Source organism: Triticum aestivum, chromosome 3D (genome assembly GCF_018294505.1).
Source record: "Triticum aestivum cultivar Chinese Spring chromosome 3D, IWGSC CS RefSeq v2.1, whole genome shotgun sequence".
NCBI classification, from domain to species: domain Eukaryota; kingdom Viridiplantae; phylum Streptophyta; class Magnoliopsida; order Poales; family Poaceae; genus Triticum; species Triticum aestivum.
In genome coordinates this window covers 48,520,385-48,535,533 of record NC_057802.1, presented here as the reverse complement: position 1 = coordinate 48,535,533, position 15,149 = coordinate 48,520,385, and the positions used below count along the sequence as shown (strand labels likewise).

The 15,149-nt window shown below is 48.1% G+C and overlaps 2 protein-coding genes across 2 annotated transcripts; both read left to right on the top strand.

The window, feature by feature from the left end:
- Positions 1-1,044: 1,044 nt before the first annotated feature.
- LOC123077301 (RING finger and transmembrane domain-containing protein 2) lies at positions 1,045-4,101 on the top strand (the record flags this gene model as incomplete). Its single annotated transcript, XM_044499550.1, is given in 8 exon segments — positions 1,045-1,155; positions 1,350-1,426; positions 2,261-2,429; positions 2,791-2,879; positions 3,010-3,174; positions 3,253-3,330; positions 3,494-3,597; positions 3,712-4,101. Coding segments are annotated over 8 exon segments (899 nt in total), but the record flags the coding sequence as incomplete, so codon positions are not given.
- A 2,858-nt stretch (positions 4,102-6,959) lies between these two features.
- LOC123077300 (autophagy-related protein 18d) lies at positions 6,960-10,852 on the top strand. The gene is made up of 5 exons (XM_044499549.1): positions 6,960-7,160; positions 8,057-8,934; positions 9,119-9,377; positions 9,925-10,048; positions 10,419-10,852. Exons 2-5 carry the CDS (start codon positions 8,173-8,175, stop codon positions 10,525-10,527), a joined length of 1,254 nt encoding a protein of 417 aa, XP_044355484.1. The 5' UTR covers positions 6,960-7,160; positions 8,057-8,172; the 3' UTR covers positions 10,528-10,852.
- Positions 10,853-15,149: the final 4,297 nt, after the last annotated feature.

Genomic DNA, 15,149 nt, shown 5'->3' with positions numbered 1-15,149 from the left:
TATATCGACGCAGAAAATAATAATATATTTTTACCGCTCAATGCCCGAGCTGATCCGGCAGTGTACGGGAAAGAAAAGACTCGCAGAACCAACCCTTCTTTTTTTTAGCTGATGAGAAGCAGTCCTTGTAGTAGCAGCGACGCCGACAGATTATGCAATTAATCAGGTCCTAATACAAAGTCTGAACCAGACAGATGATGATGATGATGATTAATCAACTGAACCAACCCGCAACCAACCAAAGACAAAGAGGCCGGACACGATCGACGCAGAGGCAGACGGCGTATCCCCATCCCCGCCGCGGCCACGTCACCCTCGCCTCGCCCAAACATAACCCAACCCGCGCCCACGCCCACGCCCGAGCCTTCCTCCGGAGAAGGGAGAAAAAAAAGAAGAGGAGAAGAGAAGGATCGGAAAGGCGGGCAGGCGTGGCGTACGGGCCAGAGAGAGAGAAATATCCCAAAACCAAAAGCCTCTCTCCAGGAACTCCTCGCGCCGCGACCGCGACAACCGACCAACCCGACGCCACCACGGCGACGGCGAGCCCCCTCCGCCGCCTCCGCCTCCGCCTCGCCGCCTGCCTCCGCGCCTCCCCTCCTCCGCCCCCGCCCTGCGACGCCGCCGCCGACCCGCCCGCGCTCCTCCGCCACCGCCGCAGGCGCCTCTGGAAGCCGCCGCCCCGGCCCGACGCCCCGATGATGGACGCGCCGCCGCCGCGGACGACGACTACGGCGACTCCCCCGCCGTCGCCGCGGCCGCCCCCGCTCCAGCCCCAGGCCTCCGCGGCCGTGCCGTCCAGGCGCTACGGCGTGCATTTCTCCGCCTCCAGCTTCATCCAGGCGCCGCTCTCCGCGCTGCTCGAGTACTCGGGCGTCCTCCGCGCCGACCCCGGCCCGCACCACCCGCCCGCCGGGGGAGGCGAGGTGTCGATCCGGATCGTGGGGCCGCCGGCGGCCGACGGGGCCGTGCAGGAGGAGGGGGACGCCGCGGGAGGGGCGCAACCCTCCGCGCCCGCGCCGGCGGCCGGCGCGGCCGGCGTCGACTCCTCCTCCTCCTACCAGAGGTACGACATACAGCAGGTGGCCCGGTGGGTGGAGCAGATACTGCCCTTCACCCTGCTGCTGCTCGTCGTCTTCATCAGACAGCACCTGCAAGGTCGTTACCCATCCACTCTGTTTATCTTTCCTTCATGATCCGCCAGTGCAAATTGATACTATGTTGTCGTCTGTGTATGGCCGCATTCGTTTATCCTGTGAACAAACGTGGGTGGAACTTATGATTGCATTTGTTTATTTGTGAACGGGAGGGTCACTGAGTAACCGTTGACTGATCTGGGTTGTTTCCTGCAGGTTTCTTTGTCACCATCTGGATTGCTGCCGTGATGTTCAAGTCCAATGACATCCTGCGCAAGCAGACTGCTCTCAAGGTAGGTTTGTGCCCGGTTTGTTGATTTTTGTTGGCTCTGGTGTAGTTTACCCGTAGCTTAGTGTGTCAAAACTAAAGACTAAAGAGTAACGGTTGATGAAATAAGTCCAATTCATTGTATGCAATCATGTTGCTTGGTGTGTTGTATCGATCTATGTTTCAGTTCAGTAATCTTTGAACAAATGCGATGGTGATATTTTTGTTACGTGCTTACATGGTAACATTATTGTCGTGTTGAGCACTTTATAGATTATTAACAGCGCAAAAGCCCCTGTTACATTTTCATAGAAAACGAAATCACACCGTGCCATCCACATTGAGTTCAGGAAGTTAGAAACAAACCAAAACCTGGGCAGCCAACACTATGAAATCCATCGCAACCATCCATAAGCCAGACTGTGTCGAGCATTTTCATGAATTCTCTGTATTCACGCGTTACCATTACATGCCTGTGTATGCCATGTTCTTCTTTGCATCAGTTGTGTTGTCCTGTTGACTGCAAGGTAAATTAATTGGATATCTTTGTTGGTTTATGCCCTTGCCCTACACCAAAGAAACTCCAAATGGAAATGGTTACATGCGGTCCATTAGTTTGATCATTACTGCAGCAATTAATTGGTTCCTGGAATTGCGGGAGTTCTATTTGTATACGTAGTTGTAGCTTGCAAGCATCTTTCATGCCCCTGCCTTTCTCTTCATCTTCTACGGAAACCTATTAGCTATTTATGTTCCTTGTATGAGGATGCTTACTGTTGTTATCATTTGTGCTTAAGTGTTTAACTAGGATCCTGTTACCATCTGGCTAACTTTGCTTCTTTTCTTCTGCTTGATGCAGGGGGAAAGAAAAATGTTAATTCTTGTTGGGATTACAATATTGTTTATCGTTCATGTATCTGGAGTGTACTGGTGTTACAAGAATGGTGATCTTATCAGACCTCTGGTCATGCTTCCTCCAAAAGAGATACCACCATTTTGGCATGCAATATTCGTAATCCTGGTGAATGGTATGTTATTTTCACCTATGAATCTATGATGCTTGAACATATTTAGTTTGTGCCACTTGCATTGCTTCTAAATTCATTCTGTGGGCGTCATACTGCCTGGAAACGTTTAATTGCTGGTACTAGGGTCCTTTTAAGTTCAATTGTGTTAACTGGCTCAAAAGTTCATCAGATTTGTTTCATGTGGATATGTACAAATAAAGTAGGTTGTTTTCTATGTATAAGTGGTGATGCATCGCTATACTTCAAGCATGAACATCTATGTTCAGTGGATAACATAGACTAAATTAGCCATACTGTCTAGAACTGATACTTTCTTCATGAGGTTTGTAATCGTGTTGGTTTTCTTCTAAAATTTGTTCAGATACAATGGTGCGCCAAACTGCTATGATCGTGAAGTGCATACTGCTAATGTACTACAGGAACACCAAAGGCCGTAGCTATCGTAGGCAGGTAATAAATCATTCCACATTTGTAATCCTAGATTCATGCGAGTACATCTTGGTGTTTTTCTTGATAGCTCTGCAGTGCTATTATTTCTGTATAATCAAGGAGCTATAACCGATTTTCCCTTTTTGGTCAGGGTCAAATGTTAACACTCGTGGAATACTTTCTACTTCTGTACCGTGCCTTATTGCCTGCTCCTGTATGGTACCGTTTTTTCCTGAACAAGGAGTATGGGAGCCTATTTTCTTCTCTAACCACCGGACTGTATCTTACTTTCAAGTTGACATCTGTTGTGGAAAAGGTGATATACCTTCCATTATACAATTTCAGCAGTGATACTGAGTGGATGCCATCTAACACTTAACTGTTTGCTTGGCAGATCCAATCATTTTTTACATCACTGAGAGCATTGTCCCATAAAGACTTCCATTATGGCTCATATGCAACGAGTGAGCAGGTAATTTTGTATGCTCCTTTATACACTAAGAAGTTGTTGGCTGCAACTTGTTACTGAATGTTTGTAAGTAACAATGATGACATGTGAATATGTGTTGAGTAGTGGAACTTTTGGAATGCATCTTTCCTGTACTTGACTACTGATGCGGTGTCTGTGCACTCAGGTTGCTGCTGCTGGTGATATGTGTGCTATATGCCAAGAGAAGATGCATGTCCCCATTCTTTTGCGCTGTAAACATGTCTTCTGTGAAGATTGTGTCTCTGAATGGTAACGCACGGGCATTCCTTCCACTCCCGTCTAGTTACAGTTTTTGTTTCATGATCTCAACATTCAGAGTATCTTGTGGAATTTCGTTTGTAACGTTTTTCCGGGTGATGGCAGGTTTGAGAGGGAGCGCACCTGCCCACTGTGCAGGGCACTGGTGAAGCCAGCAGACCTCCGGTCATTCGGCGACGGTTCGACAAGCCTCTTTTTCCAGCTTTTCTAGGCCGCAAACAGCAAGCAGGGAACCTCGCTTGCTTTGCGCTGTGCAGATAAGAAAGCAGATGTTATAGGTGTGAGTGAGTGTGTTGTGTTTGTCCGTGTTTCGCGAGCAGAGCGGCCCGATGAGGTGCTGAACGATCCCAACGCCCCCTTCCCAGCTGAAGGTGGAGGGTGCATGAGTGCGTTTGTTCCCATGTGTGCATATTATCCCCTGTATAGGCTATAAGAAGAAATCTGACCCTACTACGATTTACATAAATAGAAATGAGTATATATAGACTATTGTTATATACAGACTCTGAGATTGTGACAGGCAGATTGGTGAACTCTCTGAACCCTGGTTGAGTTGAAGAGTTTGGATCAGCTCCAGAAGGTAAGGCGTACTGGGAACTACTCTAGCTCTGGGTGCCGTGTTTTTTTCTGGAAGTGTAAATATGGCAGTAGCTGAAGCATGAAGCACCTGAGCCGCTGAGAAATAATCTCGAGTCATAGCTTATGTGAAGGCAGGTATGTGAATCCCTAACTAATCGACCAACATGAACACCAGTGACATATTCCTAGGCTTGCTGTTTCAATTTTCAGCAAAATGTGCAGATATTTTCCCCATTATGTGAAGTTACATTGAAGCACTTGTCCGGTCCGAATGCTACTTGTAGGAGTTTTGACTTTGGGTTGTAAATACCTGCACTTCGCTTCGAAATTCCTCTGCTGAAGCAAGCAAGCAACTCCGACTTCGTCATCGACAACCATCAACAACGTCCTCACTGCAACTTTTTTTTTTGAGGAACTGGACAAGGGTATCCCGCACCCAAAAAGAAGAAGAAAAAATGGGTCAATCTGGCTCAGGTTCAGGGGAGTTCTCAGCATCTGAGACCCAATGGGCGGAGAGGGACGAGGATGGTGTCTTGCTTGATGAGATGCAGGAGTGCCGTTTCCCGTAGGTTTTTGTGCTTAAACACACGTCGATTTCGTTCCTTCCAAATGTTCCAAGCGGTGTAGGCCGCAGCAGTCTTGGCCATATCATTCCATTCCACCAATGTGCGATTGAAGTTGCATTCTGAGCATTCGTGTTGAGGGTGGGCATGTGAAGCCATAGGAAGACCCGCCAAGTAGTCGGCCACACCCACACTCAGGGCCGACAAGGCGGCTTCGAATCCATGGGCGAGCTACGAAGGGGAATGTGCAAGGTTGGTACCGCAGGAGATAACCATACGGGCCACCTGTCGCTTGTCATTGCCGTTGTAGGGATCCTGTCGCTGCAACTCCGACTTACTGCAACGAACAAACCGTGGCAATACCATAGACACGTTGAAGAGGCGACCATCGCAGACCTGCCTAAACCTCGACATCGCTCATGCACATAGGCATTGCCACACAATTTACGAACGACGACTACCACATAAACAACGAGCGTGAACACCTACTAGCCACCAATTCCTTCAAGGAACAAGCTGACGCATGGGGAAGATAAACTGGATCTGGCTAATTCAGTCCGGAAGACCAGGGAGGCACTTGCACTTTTGGATGTCCCTCGGCACCAGGTTTTTGTGTTACCAGGACATGGTTGGCGCCCCTGAGGCCGACCTCGTGAAAATCAACACTGATGCTGCTGTTCGGCGCGAGGAAGGGAAAGGTGGAGGAGGCGGCGTGGCAAGATCGCCAAGATCCTTCCTTGGAGCTTGGAGCAAACCATACCCAGGTGTGACGGATCCTCTCATCGCGGAGGCGATGGCAGTGCGAGACGGTGTCATCTTTGCCAGGCTGAGGGGCTTTACGAGCGTCGTCCTCGAGATGGATTGTTTGGAGGTGGTTAACCTCTGGATCAATCGCCATGACTCGCGTGCAGTCATGGCACCAATCTTAGTAGAAATTGGAGAGCTAGCTAGCACTTTATCTCTTTTTGTAATTGAACATGTATCCAGATCAGCGAACGGTCCTACTCACCTTTGTGCTAAGCATGCTTGCACAATTGAAGTGACTGAGAGCTGGCTTGACAGTACCCTAGCTTCCTGATCAGCAGCCTGTTGGCTGACTATGATGTGAACGATTTTATCTAATAAAGCTCTCTAATATCCCCCGCAAAAAAGGAGACGACCATGCGGGCCACCCGTCGCTTGTCATTGCCGTTGTAGGGATCCCGTCGCCACAACTCCGACTTACTGCAAAGAACAAACTGTGGCAATGCCATAGACACGTTGAAGAGCAGACCATCGCAGACCTGCCTCAACCTCGACATCGCTCATGCACACAAGCATTGCCACACAATGTATGAATGACGACTACCACATAAACAACCAGCATGAACACCTATTGGCCAACAATTCCTACAACCAGGTCCTGCTCCAAGACGATGCCCTCGAGAGGGAACGTGACATCGGCATTGCCACCATCTGGTCCGGGTAGACCCAGACTTGGGTTTTCCCCTGAAGCACCCCAAGGGGAGGGGAACTGAGAACTGTAAACTTGACACCATAGGCGCCACCGTCGTTGGCTCCAACTTCACCCGAAACCAACTTTCTTCGGCAGTCCCAACTTCCCCCCAACTCGAACCAGACTGCTCCACCATGTCTAACGCCGCCTTCAACGAGACCTATAGGGAATGAGGTATCGCAGGCCCGTCAGCCCGCGACATCCAGACCCGAGTCCCAGACATACGGTCATGGAGCCTTGCAACTTGCCATGGAAGATCCAGGTTCCCTCCAAAGCCTGACACAGGAGGTTGAAATAGACCACACCATCGCCCTTACCTCTCTCAAAGTCGGGCTTGCGCCTTAGAGGAAGAGCCGCCGCATCCCCTCCGCATCGTCGCATTGCAGGATGCTAGGCCAAGCTTTTGTATCGCCAGGGGAGGTGAATATGAGGGGGAGCTACCGCTCGAGGAGCCCGGTGTCCTACGGCGGTGGCGTGAGGGACCGAGGGAGGGGGGCTGCTGACGGTTAGGACCGAGGTTCCGGGGACAGGATGCTCGAACCTTCAAAAAGTTTGATGCTGCATGTACAAGTTGACTGACCGCAGATCAATAATAAGATTGGATCAAGGCCGATTAAGCTTAATTGCACTTCACGCTGACACGATAGTAATAATATCCTTTCCGTGGAAGAAGCTGCATCTTCCATTAATTAACTCCGATCCTTTTCTTTCTCTCCCGGAGAAAAATTCTGCCCCCTGTCCCAAAATCCCGAAAGGGGAAAAAAAAAGGAGAAAGAAAGCGCCTTTCCTTGCCGACTCGGCCTTCCTCCGTCCTCGCTTGCCGTCTCCTCCCCTCCACCGCGCGCACCCGTCGCGGCCGGCCTCGTCGTCCCCCCTCCCCCCGCGCGTCCCGGCGTCGCCACCCGCGCCCGCCAGAGGTACCGCCATCCGCCCCTCCCCCCTCCTCCTCCCTCTCTCTAGCAGCGTCGTCCGCGGAACCCGGAGACCTGGATCTCCCTTGCCCTGCGCACCGTGCCGTGCCGATTTGGTTTCCGTGGTTCTGGGGACGTCCCGCGGATGTCGATCTGGGGATTGGGATCTTCCCTTGCGCAGGAAGCCACCCGGGCTGGTTGATTGATCGGGAGGTGGTGCATCGATTGGCTCCTCCCACTGGATGGATGCCATGGCCCTGCGGTTCCGGTGGCGCGCTGACGGGACGCGAATACCGGGGATTTTAGCCGGAATTTGGAGTTCTGATTAGAGCGGATCGGAGCGGTTGCTGATTTGGCTGTAGTCGATAGTCATAGGTGGGGCAGCAGCTTCTGGGTAGAATTGGGCGGTCGAGTGTTACAATCTCTTAGCAAATCAATGCCGATCTCACACTCTAGTAACAGGTTGAAACCCGAAATTGTTTGAATCCCGCGTGTTTGAGCTGAGATTCTCACCATTTACAATTTATCGGTAACAATTCGTGGCAAGAGGATATGTGTCGGTAATATAGTTGATTTGGGGTCCTAGGTTGTTTGAGGTGGGGCGGAGCAGAACTGTCCGGTAATATGATAATCCAGCAATTCAGTCGCTTATTTTGTAGCAACTTTTAAGCGCCATGGTTCAGTGTGTGACACCCCTATATAATCCCAGGATAATATCAGACTGTTGTACATATGCACATCCTCGACAGTGTTGAATGCTGACATTGTACCTAGATCTGTATCACTTGTTTGAACGATTACTGTTTTTGTTTGGAAGGTAGTTTGAATGGTTTGTTCACTACATTCAGTACAAGATGTTTTTGTTTTAGTCGCCTTTTGCTAATGTTTTCTCTTTGTTGCAGGATCTCCGATAATTTAACCTGTGCGTGTTGTCGCTGTCGCTTAAACATCGACAACCTTTGGCGTAGCTGACCTCATTGCGTTTGGAATCGATTCATTTGTTGTGTCTGGCTTGTATATGAGCTCACAAGTATCCACATCGCGGGGTTTACATCCCCCAGAGAAAATTATGACGTACGAGTCCCCTCACACATGGCCACTGTCGGTGCCTACGAGCAAGGCTGAGGCAGGTAGCAGCGATGACCAGGAGGTTAGGCTGTTGTCGGTTTCTTGGAATCAGGATTGTGGTTGCTTCGCTGCCGGCACAAGCAATGGCTTCAGAATCTTTAACTGCGACCCTTTCAAGGAGACTTTCAGGAGGGATCTGAAGAGTGGTGGGTTTGGGATAGTTGAGATGCTGTTCCGCTGCAACATCCTTGCTCTTGTAGGTGGCGGCTCCAATATGCATTATCCGCCCAACAAGGTGATGATCTGGGATGATCACCAGAGCCGTTGTATTGGGGAGTTTACCTTCCGCTCTGATGTCCGGGCCGTAAAATTGGGGAAAGATAACATTGTGATTGTCCTCGAGACAAAGATATATGTTTATAACTTTACAGATCTGAAGATGCTCCATCAGATAGAGACCCTGCCAAATCCTAAAGGACTCTGCTGCCTCTCTCATCATTCCAATACTTCAGTGCTGGCCTGTCCTGGGCTGAGTCAGGGACATGTTCGGGTAGAGCATTTTGGGCTAAAGGTGACAAAGATGATTACGGCCCATGATTCACACATTTCTTGCATGGCCTTAACTATGGATGGTCTCTTACTGGCAACGGCAAGTATGAAGGGCACTCTAATCAGAATATTTAACACAATGGATGGCACTCGCCTGCAAGAGGTGAGTAATGTTTCAGTTGCTCTTTGATGACATCCCATTCTTTTGCGAATAAATAGCAGACATATTTATCTCCATACCTCACAGATCTTCTTTTAGCTGGCTCCACAAGTCTTTTTGTAGTATATGTAATTCATTGATGGTTAGCATGGGCATGTAACTATCTTTATGTTTAAATGGTATGCAGGTGCGCAGAGGTCTTGATAAAGCCGAGATATATAGCATTGCACTGTCACCAAATGTGCAATGGTTGGCAGTGTCCAGCGACAAAGGAACGGTTCATATATTCAGTCTAAAAGTCAGGGTTGCGGGTGAAGATTCAAGTAATGATCAGCGTACCCTTGAAGCTCCACGGATGGATCACCAGAATTCTTCTACCTCTATGGATCCTCTTATACAAACAAACACTGGATCCAATGCAAGCTCATCACTGTCTTTCATGAAAGGTTAGTATGGTACTTCTGCTCGCACTATTTGATTGCTCAATCTGGTCTTGAGAGTTCTGTGTAGCTTTTGGCATAATGAAGGGCTAACTAAACAAAAACTTACATATGGTGTACTCCATTTGCCTAATGCTCATTACAATTAGCAATTCACAGAGGACTAATGGATGCACAACATTCTGCAATTTTGCATGCTGCTTATGAATGATGTGATGAATAGTCTAGCTAATGTGGAAAAGTTAGCTCAGGATAGAATAATTAACATTATTGTCAATTTCGTAAAATGATGTGAAATAAATAGTGATCTCAAAACATTAAACAGGCAAACTGCTGCTCTGCTATTTCTATGAGAGAAAAGAAAACAGTAAACAAAACCCAATTCCAGCAGCAAGGGGTCAAGATCACGTGTTTTACTTATCATTTATCACGTACTTGTGATTCACTTCATAACCAGTTGGATCAGTTTGTATGCATGTTCAGAATAATGGGTTGGCATCCCAGAGAATTCAGTTAGTCAAGGCATTAACATATTGTTGCTGCATTTCTCTAGGGATTCTGCCGAAGTACTTCAGCTCAGAGTGGTCATTTGCTCAGTTCCATTTACCGGAAGTCACACGTTACATCGTAGCTTTCGGCGCTCAAAACACTGTAATGATGGTTGGCCTGGATGGCAGGTACTCATCAGTCACCTCGATGGATTAAATATTTATTGCAAGATTTATCATTTCAGCAAATGTATACATGCACGTATGGTGTTTTTTGTTTGCCATATACCTGTAGCACATATAATTCGGCCAACCTTTGCTGTCAATACACGTTTGATTCTCACTTCTGAATGTCCGATCAATCGTTTATATTTAGCTACAGAAAATTACACCAGTCGGTAGCAAAACAATGACAGTTCTTGTTACAGGCTAAAGCTGTTTCAGTAGTATTTGCCTCAGCAGATTTTTGTTCTTCTCAAGCAAGTAACCGTGCTAGCATCTTGCTCTTGTATTTGTTGAAACTCTCAACACTAACTATGTCGACTTTTGCCGTTTGCAGCTTCTACAGGTGCATCTTTGACCAAGTAAACGGCGGACAGATGACGCAGAAGGAATACTCGCGGTTTCTCAAGACCGACTACCCTCCCCTGAGGACATTGACCGCTTAAACCGCGTGACCCTGCCGCACCGCCATGACGACATGTACATACATAGAAGGTCGTGCTCTGTCCATTGTATATAACCGTCCTCCTCCTCGCCGGCAAAGCTCTAGGCCGGTCGCCGGAATAAGGAGCTCCGGGGGTGTCCGGCTGCAACCGCAGCCTGCCTGCCCATTTTGCTGCAGATGTCCAAATTGCATTGTTTATTCGACTTTATGAACAAGAGCATCCATTGATATGTATGTATGTGTGTATAATCAGGAAGGAATGCAAATATGACCTTGTCTGCAACCAGAGCTGAAACAGTTGTTGGCATAACACATTCTCTTGCCAATAGATTTATCAGTGTGAGTGCTACCTTGGCGTGCAATGCACTGATGATCTGATGGATGCCATTGTGGATCCTGCCATCTTCTAAAGAAAGTTTAGACGAATGCCAATAGCATATATGTATGTGTTCTAATATATTTATAGCATGGGTTTGTTAGGCGTGGTTCTTGTGCTTGGCGTGTTTGATCAAGTACGTACATATAAACTTTAGTTGAAAGCAACATCTGACCAGGTGCTCTTGGTCGCTCTCGTCGATCTGATCTGATTATAGAAAGCCACCAGGACCGCAGGGCAGTCCGTCTCCGTCGCGTCCATTCCCAGTGGTTGCGCGTCTCTGATCTCGTGTCGTCCTCTTGATGTGCCCATCTCGTCATCAATTCATCATATACTCCATCATACGTTCATTTCCTCTTCTTTGTCTGTGCGAACTGTTTATTCCAGCGCAGATGACTCGTCGCTGTGAAGTGTACACGAAGGAGACAAAGAATCGAGCAACACGCAGCGCGTGGTCTTAGGGCCATTTGTCACGCCATTGCTTTCGCCCGAATGATTTGGGTAATCCGGCCGGAGTTTCAGCGCGTAAAAAAAGGGCCCCGCTTGGAACGCACGAACGGAGGAGGGAACCAAAGAACTTCTATCATATTGTAGGAGTGATGTCATGGATTCGCAGAAAATATTTGCAGCATGTTCGGGTCGATGTTTTCTTTTTCGCAAAAGTTGCCATTGATCTGCTGCGCCGTTCGGCATGAATATACTACCTCCTTTCTGGTTTATAGGGCTCAATTCAAAATCTCATCAACCAAAGTAGATGGTGAGTGGTGGAATAATTTTTGTAGTTTGCAAAAACACTCAATTAATGCACTCGTTTTCCTCAAAAAATTATGTTTACCAATGCATTAGTTGCAATGCTTGCATGCATGAAGTCCATGCATTGGTTAATTTTCTCTTAATACTTGCATACAATGATTTAATGCACCTTAAAATCTAAACATGTGATAGGGAACCATCAAATTGAGACTATTGTAGACTCATCTTGTCTCAGAGAGCGCTACCTCTCATCAATTACTTGCCACATAAGCAAAATTTCCTTGGAGTGCGCTATGTTACTACCTAAGTTACTCCCACTATGACTAGCCTTATAAAATGAGAAATCTAAAATTTTGAGATAAGCCCTATAAACCGAAAAGGAGAAAGTAGTTTATTTATGTTTGAGTTGCAATGAATTTAGTTTAATTATTAGCACGCCTTTCAAAGAGTCGGATTTCCCCGGGATTCTCTTGTTTTTCCTAGGGCCAAAACGTACCTACAAATGGCAGCCGGATGTAGCCTAGTCCCACTTGTCTGATTCGTTGACTTCTTCGGCTCCAGACGAGGCAATCAGCCATGTGATTCGTGACGTACAAGCACAACCGACACAAAGAAGATATTAATATCTTCAAATAATAATGGCTATGATGGTGATGATGATAAGGGCATTCATTTGTTCTAAGCTGTTCAATACCGTTTTGATCTCACATAAAGGTGTAATAATTATACAAACATCTATAAAGAGTAATTGTTTGGATGCTGGGAAAGAAATCGTGACAGAACCGGTGCAAAATAAAATAAAATTTGTGACTGCAAAAAAGAAAGAAAGAAATTGTGACACAACTTTCATGTATCTCCTTCCAAATAAAATGGATCAGACGGTCTTGTAGTATTTCTATAAGCTGATCATTCTAGCATGTGGCTGGACTAAAACTTCAATGCTCTGCGTAGCACACATGGTTAGGTTTCTTGTGATGGAACCAACCCATCAGGGTTTAAGTCTTAAACTTGGCATTGGTGGTTGCATTTTTCTGTATTAATTCCAGGCCTTCAGTGATGTACGTTTAGTGGGAGGAGACGTTCCCGTCGACTACGAAGACGTCTGTGGTGAGTTCGTCAATCTTAAGATGATTTGCCGACCCAGTCTTTCGGAGGTGCTTATAGGGGTAGGTGTTGGGGAACGCAGTAATTTCAAAAATTTCCTACGATCACGCAAGATCTATCTAAGTGATGCATAGCAACGAGAGGGGAGAGTGTTGTCTACGTACCCTCGTAGACCGAAAGCGGAAGCGTTATGACAACGTGGTTGATGTAGTCGTACGTCTTCACGATCCGACCGATCCTAGCACCGAACGTACGGCACCTCCGCGATCTGCACACGTTCAGCTCGGTGACGTCCCACGAACTCTAGATCCAGCTGAGGTCGAGGCAGAGTTTCGTCAGCACGACGGCGTGATGACGGTGTTGATGAAGTTACCGACGCAGGGCTTCACCTAAGCACTACAACGCTATGACCGAGTGGAAATCTGTGGAGGGGGGCACCGCACACGGCTAAACAATCAACTTGTGTGTATATGGGGTGCCCCCCTCCCCCGTATATAAAGGAGTGGAGGAGGGGAGGACCGGCCCTCTCTATGGTGCGCCCAAGGGGGGGAGTCCTACTCCCAGTAGGAGTAGGTTTCCCCCTTCCCTAGTTGGAGTAAGAGAAGAAGGAAGAGGGAGAGGGAGAGAAGGAAAGGGGGCCCGGCCCCCCTCCCAATTCAGATTGCGCTTGGGGGGGGGCACCTTGGCTGCCTCCTCCTCTCTTCCACCATGGCCCATTAAGGCCCATTGACTCCCCGGGGGGTTCCGGTAACCTCCCGGTACTCCGGAAAATGCCCGAACTCATCCGAAACCTTCTCGGTGTCCAAACATAGCCTTCCAATATATCAATCTTTATGTCTCGACCATTTCGAGACTCCTCGTCATGTCCGTGACCACATCCGGGACTCCGAACAACCTTCGGTACATCAAAACACATAAACTCATAATACCGATCGTCATCGAACGTTAAGCGTGCGGACCCTACGGGTTCAAGAACTATGTAGACATGACCGAGACTCACTTCCGGTCAATAACCAATAGCGGAACCTGGATGCTCATATTGGTTCCTACATATTCTACGAAGATCTTTATCGGTCAAACCGCATAACAACATACGTTGTTCCCTTTGTCATCGGTATGTTACTTGCCCAAGATTCGGTCGTCGGTATCTCAATACCTAGTTCAATCTCGTTGCTGACAAGTCTCTTTACTCGTTCCGTAATGCATCATCCCGCAACTAACTCATTAGTCACATTGCTTGCAAGGCTTATAGTGATGTGCATTACCGAGAGTGTTGGGGAACGTAGTAATTTCAAAAAATTTCCTACGCACACACAAGATCATGGTGATGCATAGCAACGAGAGGGGAGAGTGTTGTCCACGTACCCTCGTAGACCGACAGCGGAAGCGTTATCACAACGCGGTTGATGTAGTCGTACGTCTTCACGATCCGACCGATCAAGTACCGAACGTACGGCACCTCCGAGTTCTACACACGTTCAGCTCGATGACGTCCCTCGAACTCCGATCCAGCCGAGTGTTGAGGGAGAGTTTCGTCAGCACGACGGCGTGGTGACGATGATGATGTTCCACCGATGCAGGGCTTCGCCTAAGCTCCGCAACGGTATTATCGAGGTGTAATATGGTGGAGAGGGGCACCGCACACGGCTAAGAGATCTCAAGGATCAATTGTTGTGTCTCTGGGGTGCCCCCCTGCCCCCGTATATAAAGGAGCAAGGGGAAGGCAGCCGGCTAAGGGGAGAGGCGCGCCATAGGGGGGAGTCCTACTCCCACCGGGAGTAGGACTCCTCCTTTCCTTGTGGGAGTAGGAGAAGGGAAGGGGGAAGGAGAAAGAAGGAAGGGTGCGCCCCCCTTCCCTAGTCCAATTCGGACCAGACCATGGGGAGGGGTGCGGCCACCTTTTGAGGCCTTTCTCTCCTTTCCCGTATGGCCCATTAAGGCCCAATACGAATTCCCGTAACTCTCCGGTACTCCGAAAAATACCCGAATCACTCGGAACCTTTCCGAAGTCCGAATATAGTCGTCCAATATATCGATTTTTACGTCTCGATCATTTCGAGACTCCTCGTCATATCCCCGATCTCATCCGGGACTCCAAACTCCTTCGGTACATCAAAACTCAATAAAACTGTCATCGTAACGTTAAGCGTGCGGGCCCTACGGGTTCGAGAACTATGTAGACATGACCGAGACACGTCTCCGGTCAATAACCAATGCGGGACCTGGATGCCCATATTGGCTCCCACATATTCTACGAAGATCTTTATCGGTCAGACCGCATAACAACATACGTTGTTCCCTTTGTCACAGGTATGTTACTTGCCCAAGATTTGATCATCGGTATCTCGATACCTAGTTCAATCTCGTTACTGGCAAGTCTCTTTACTCAT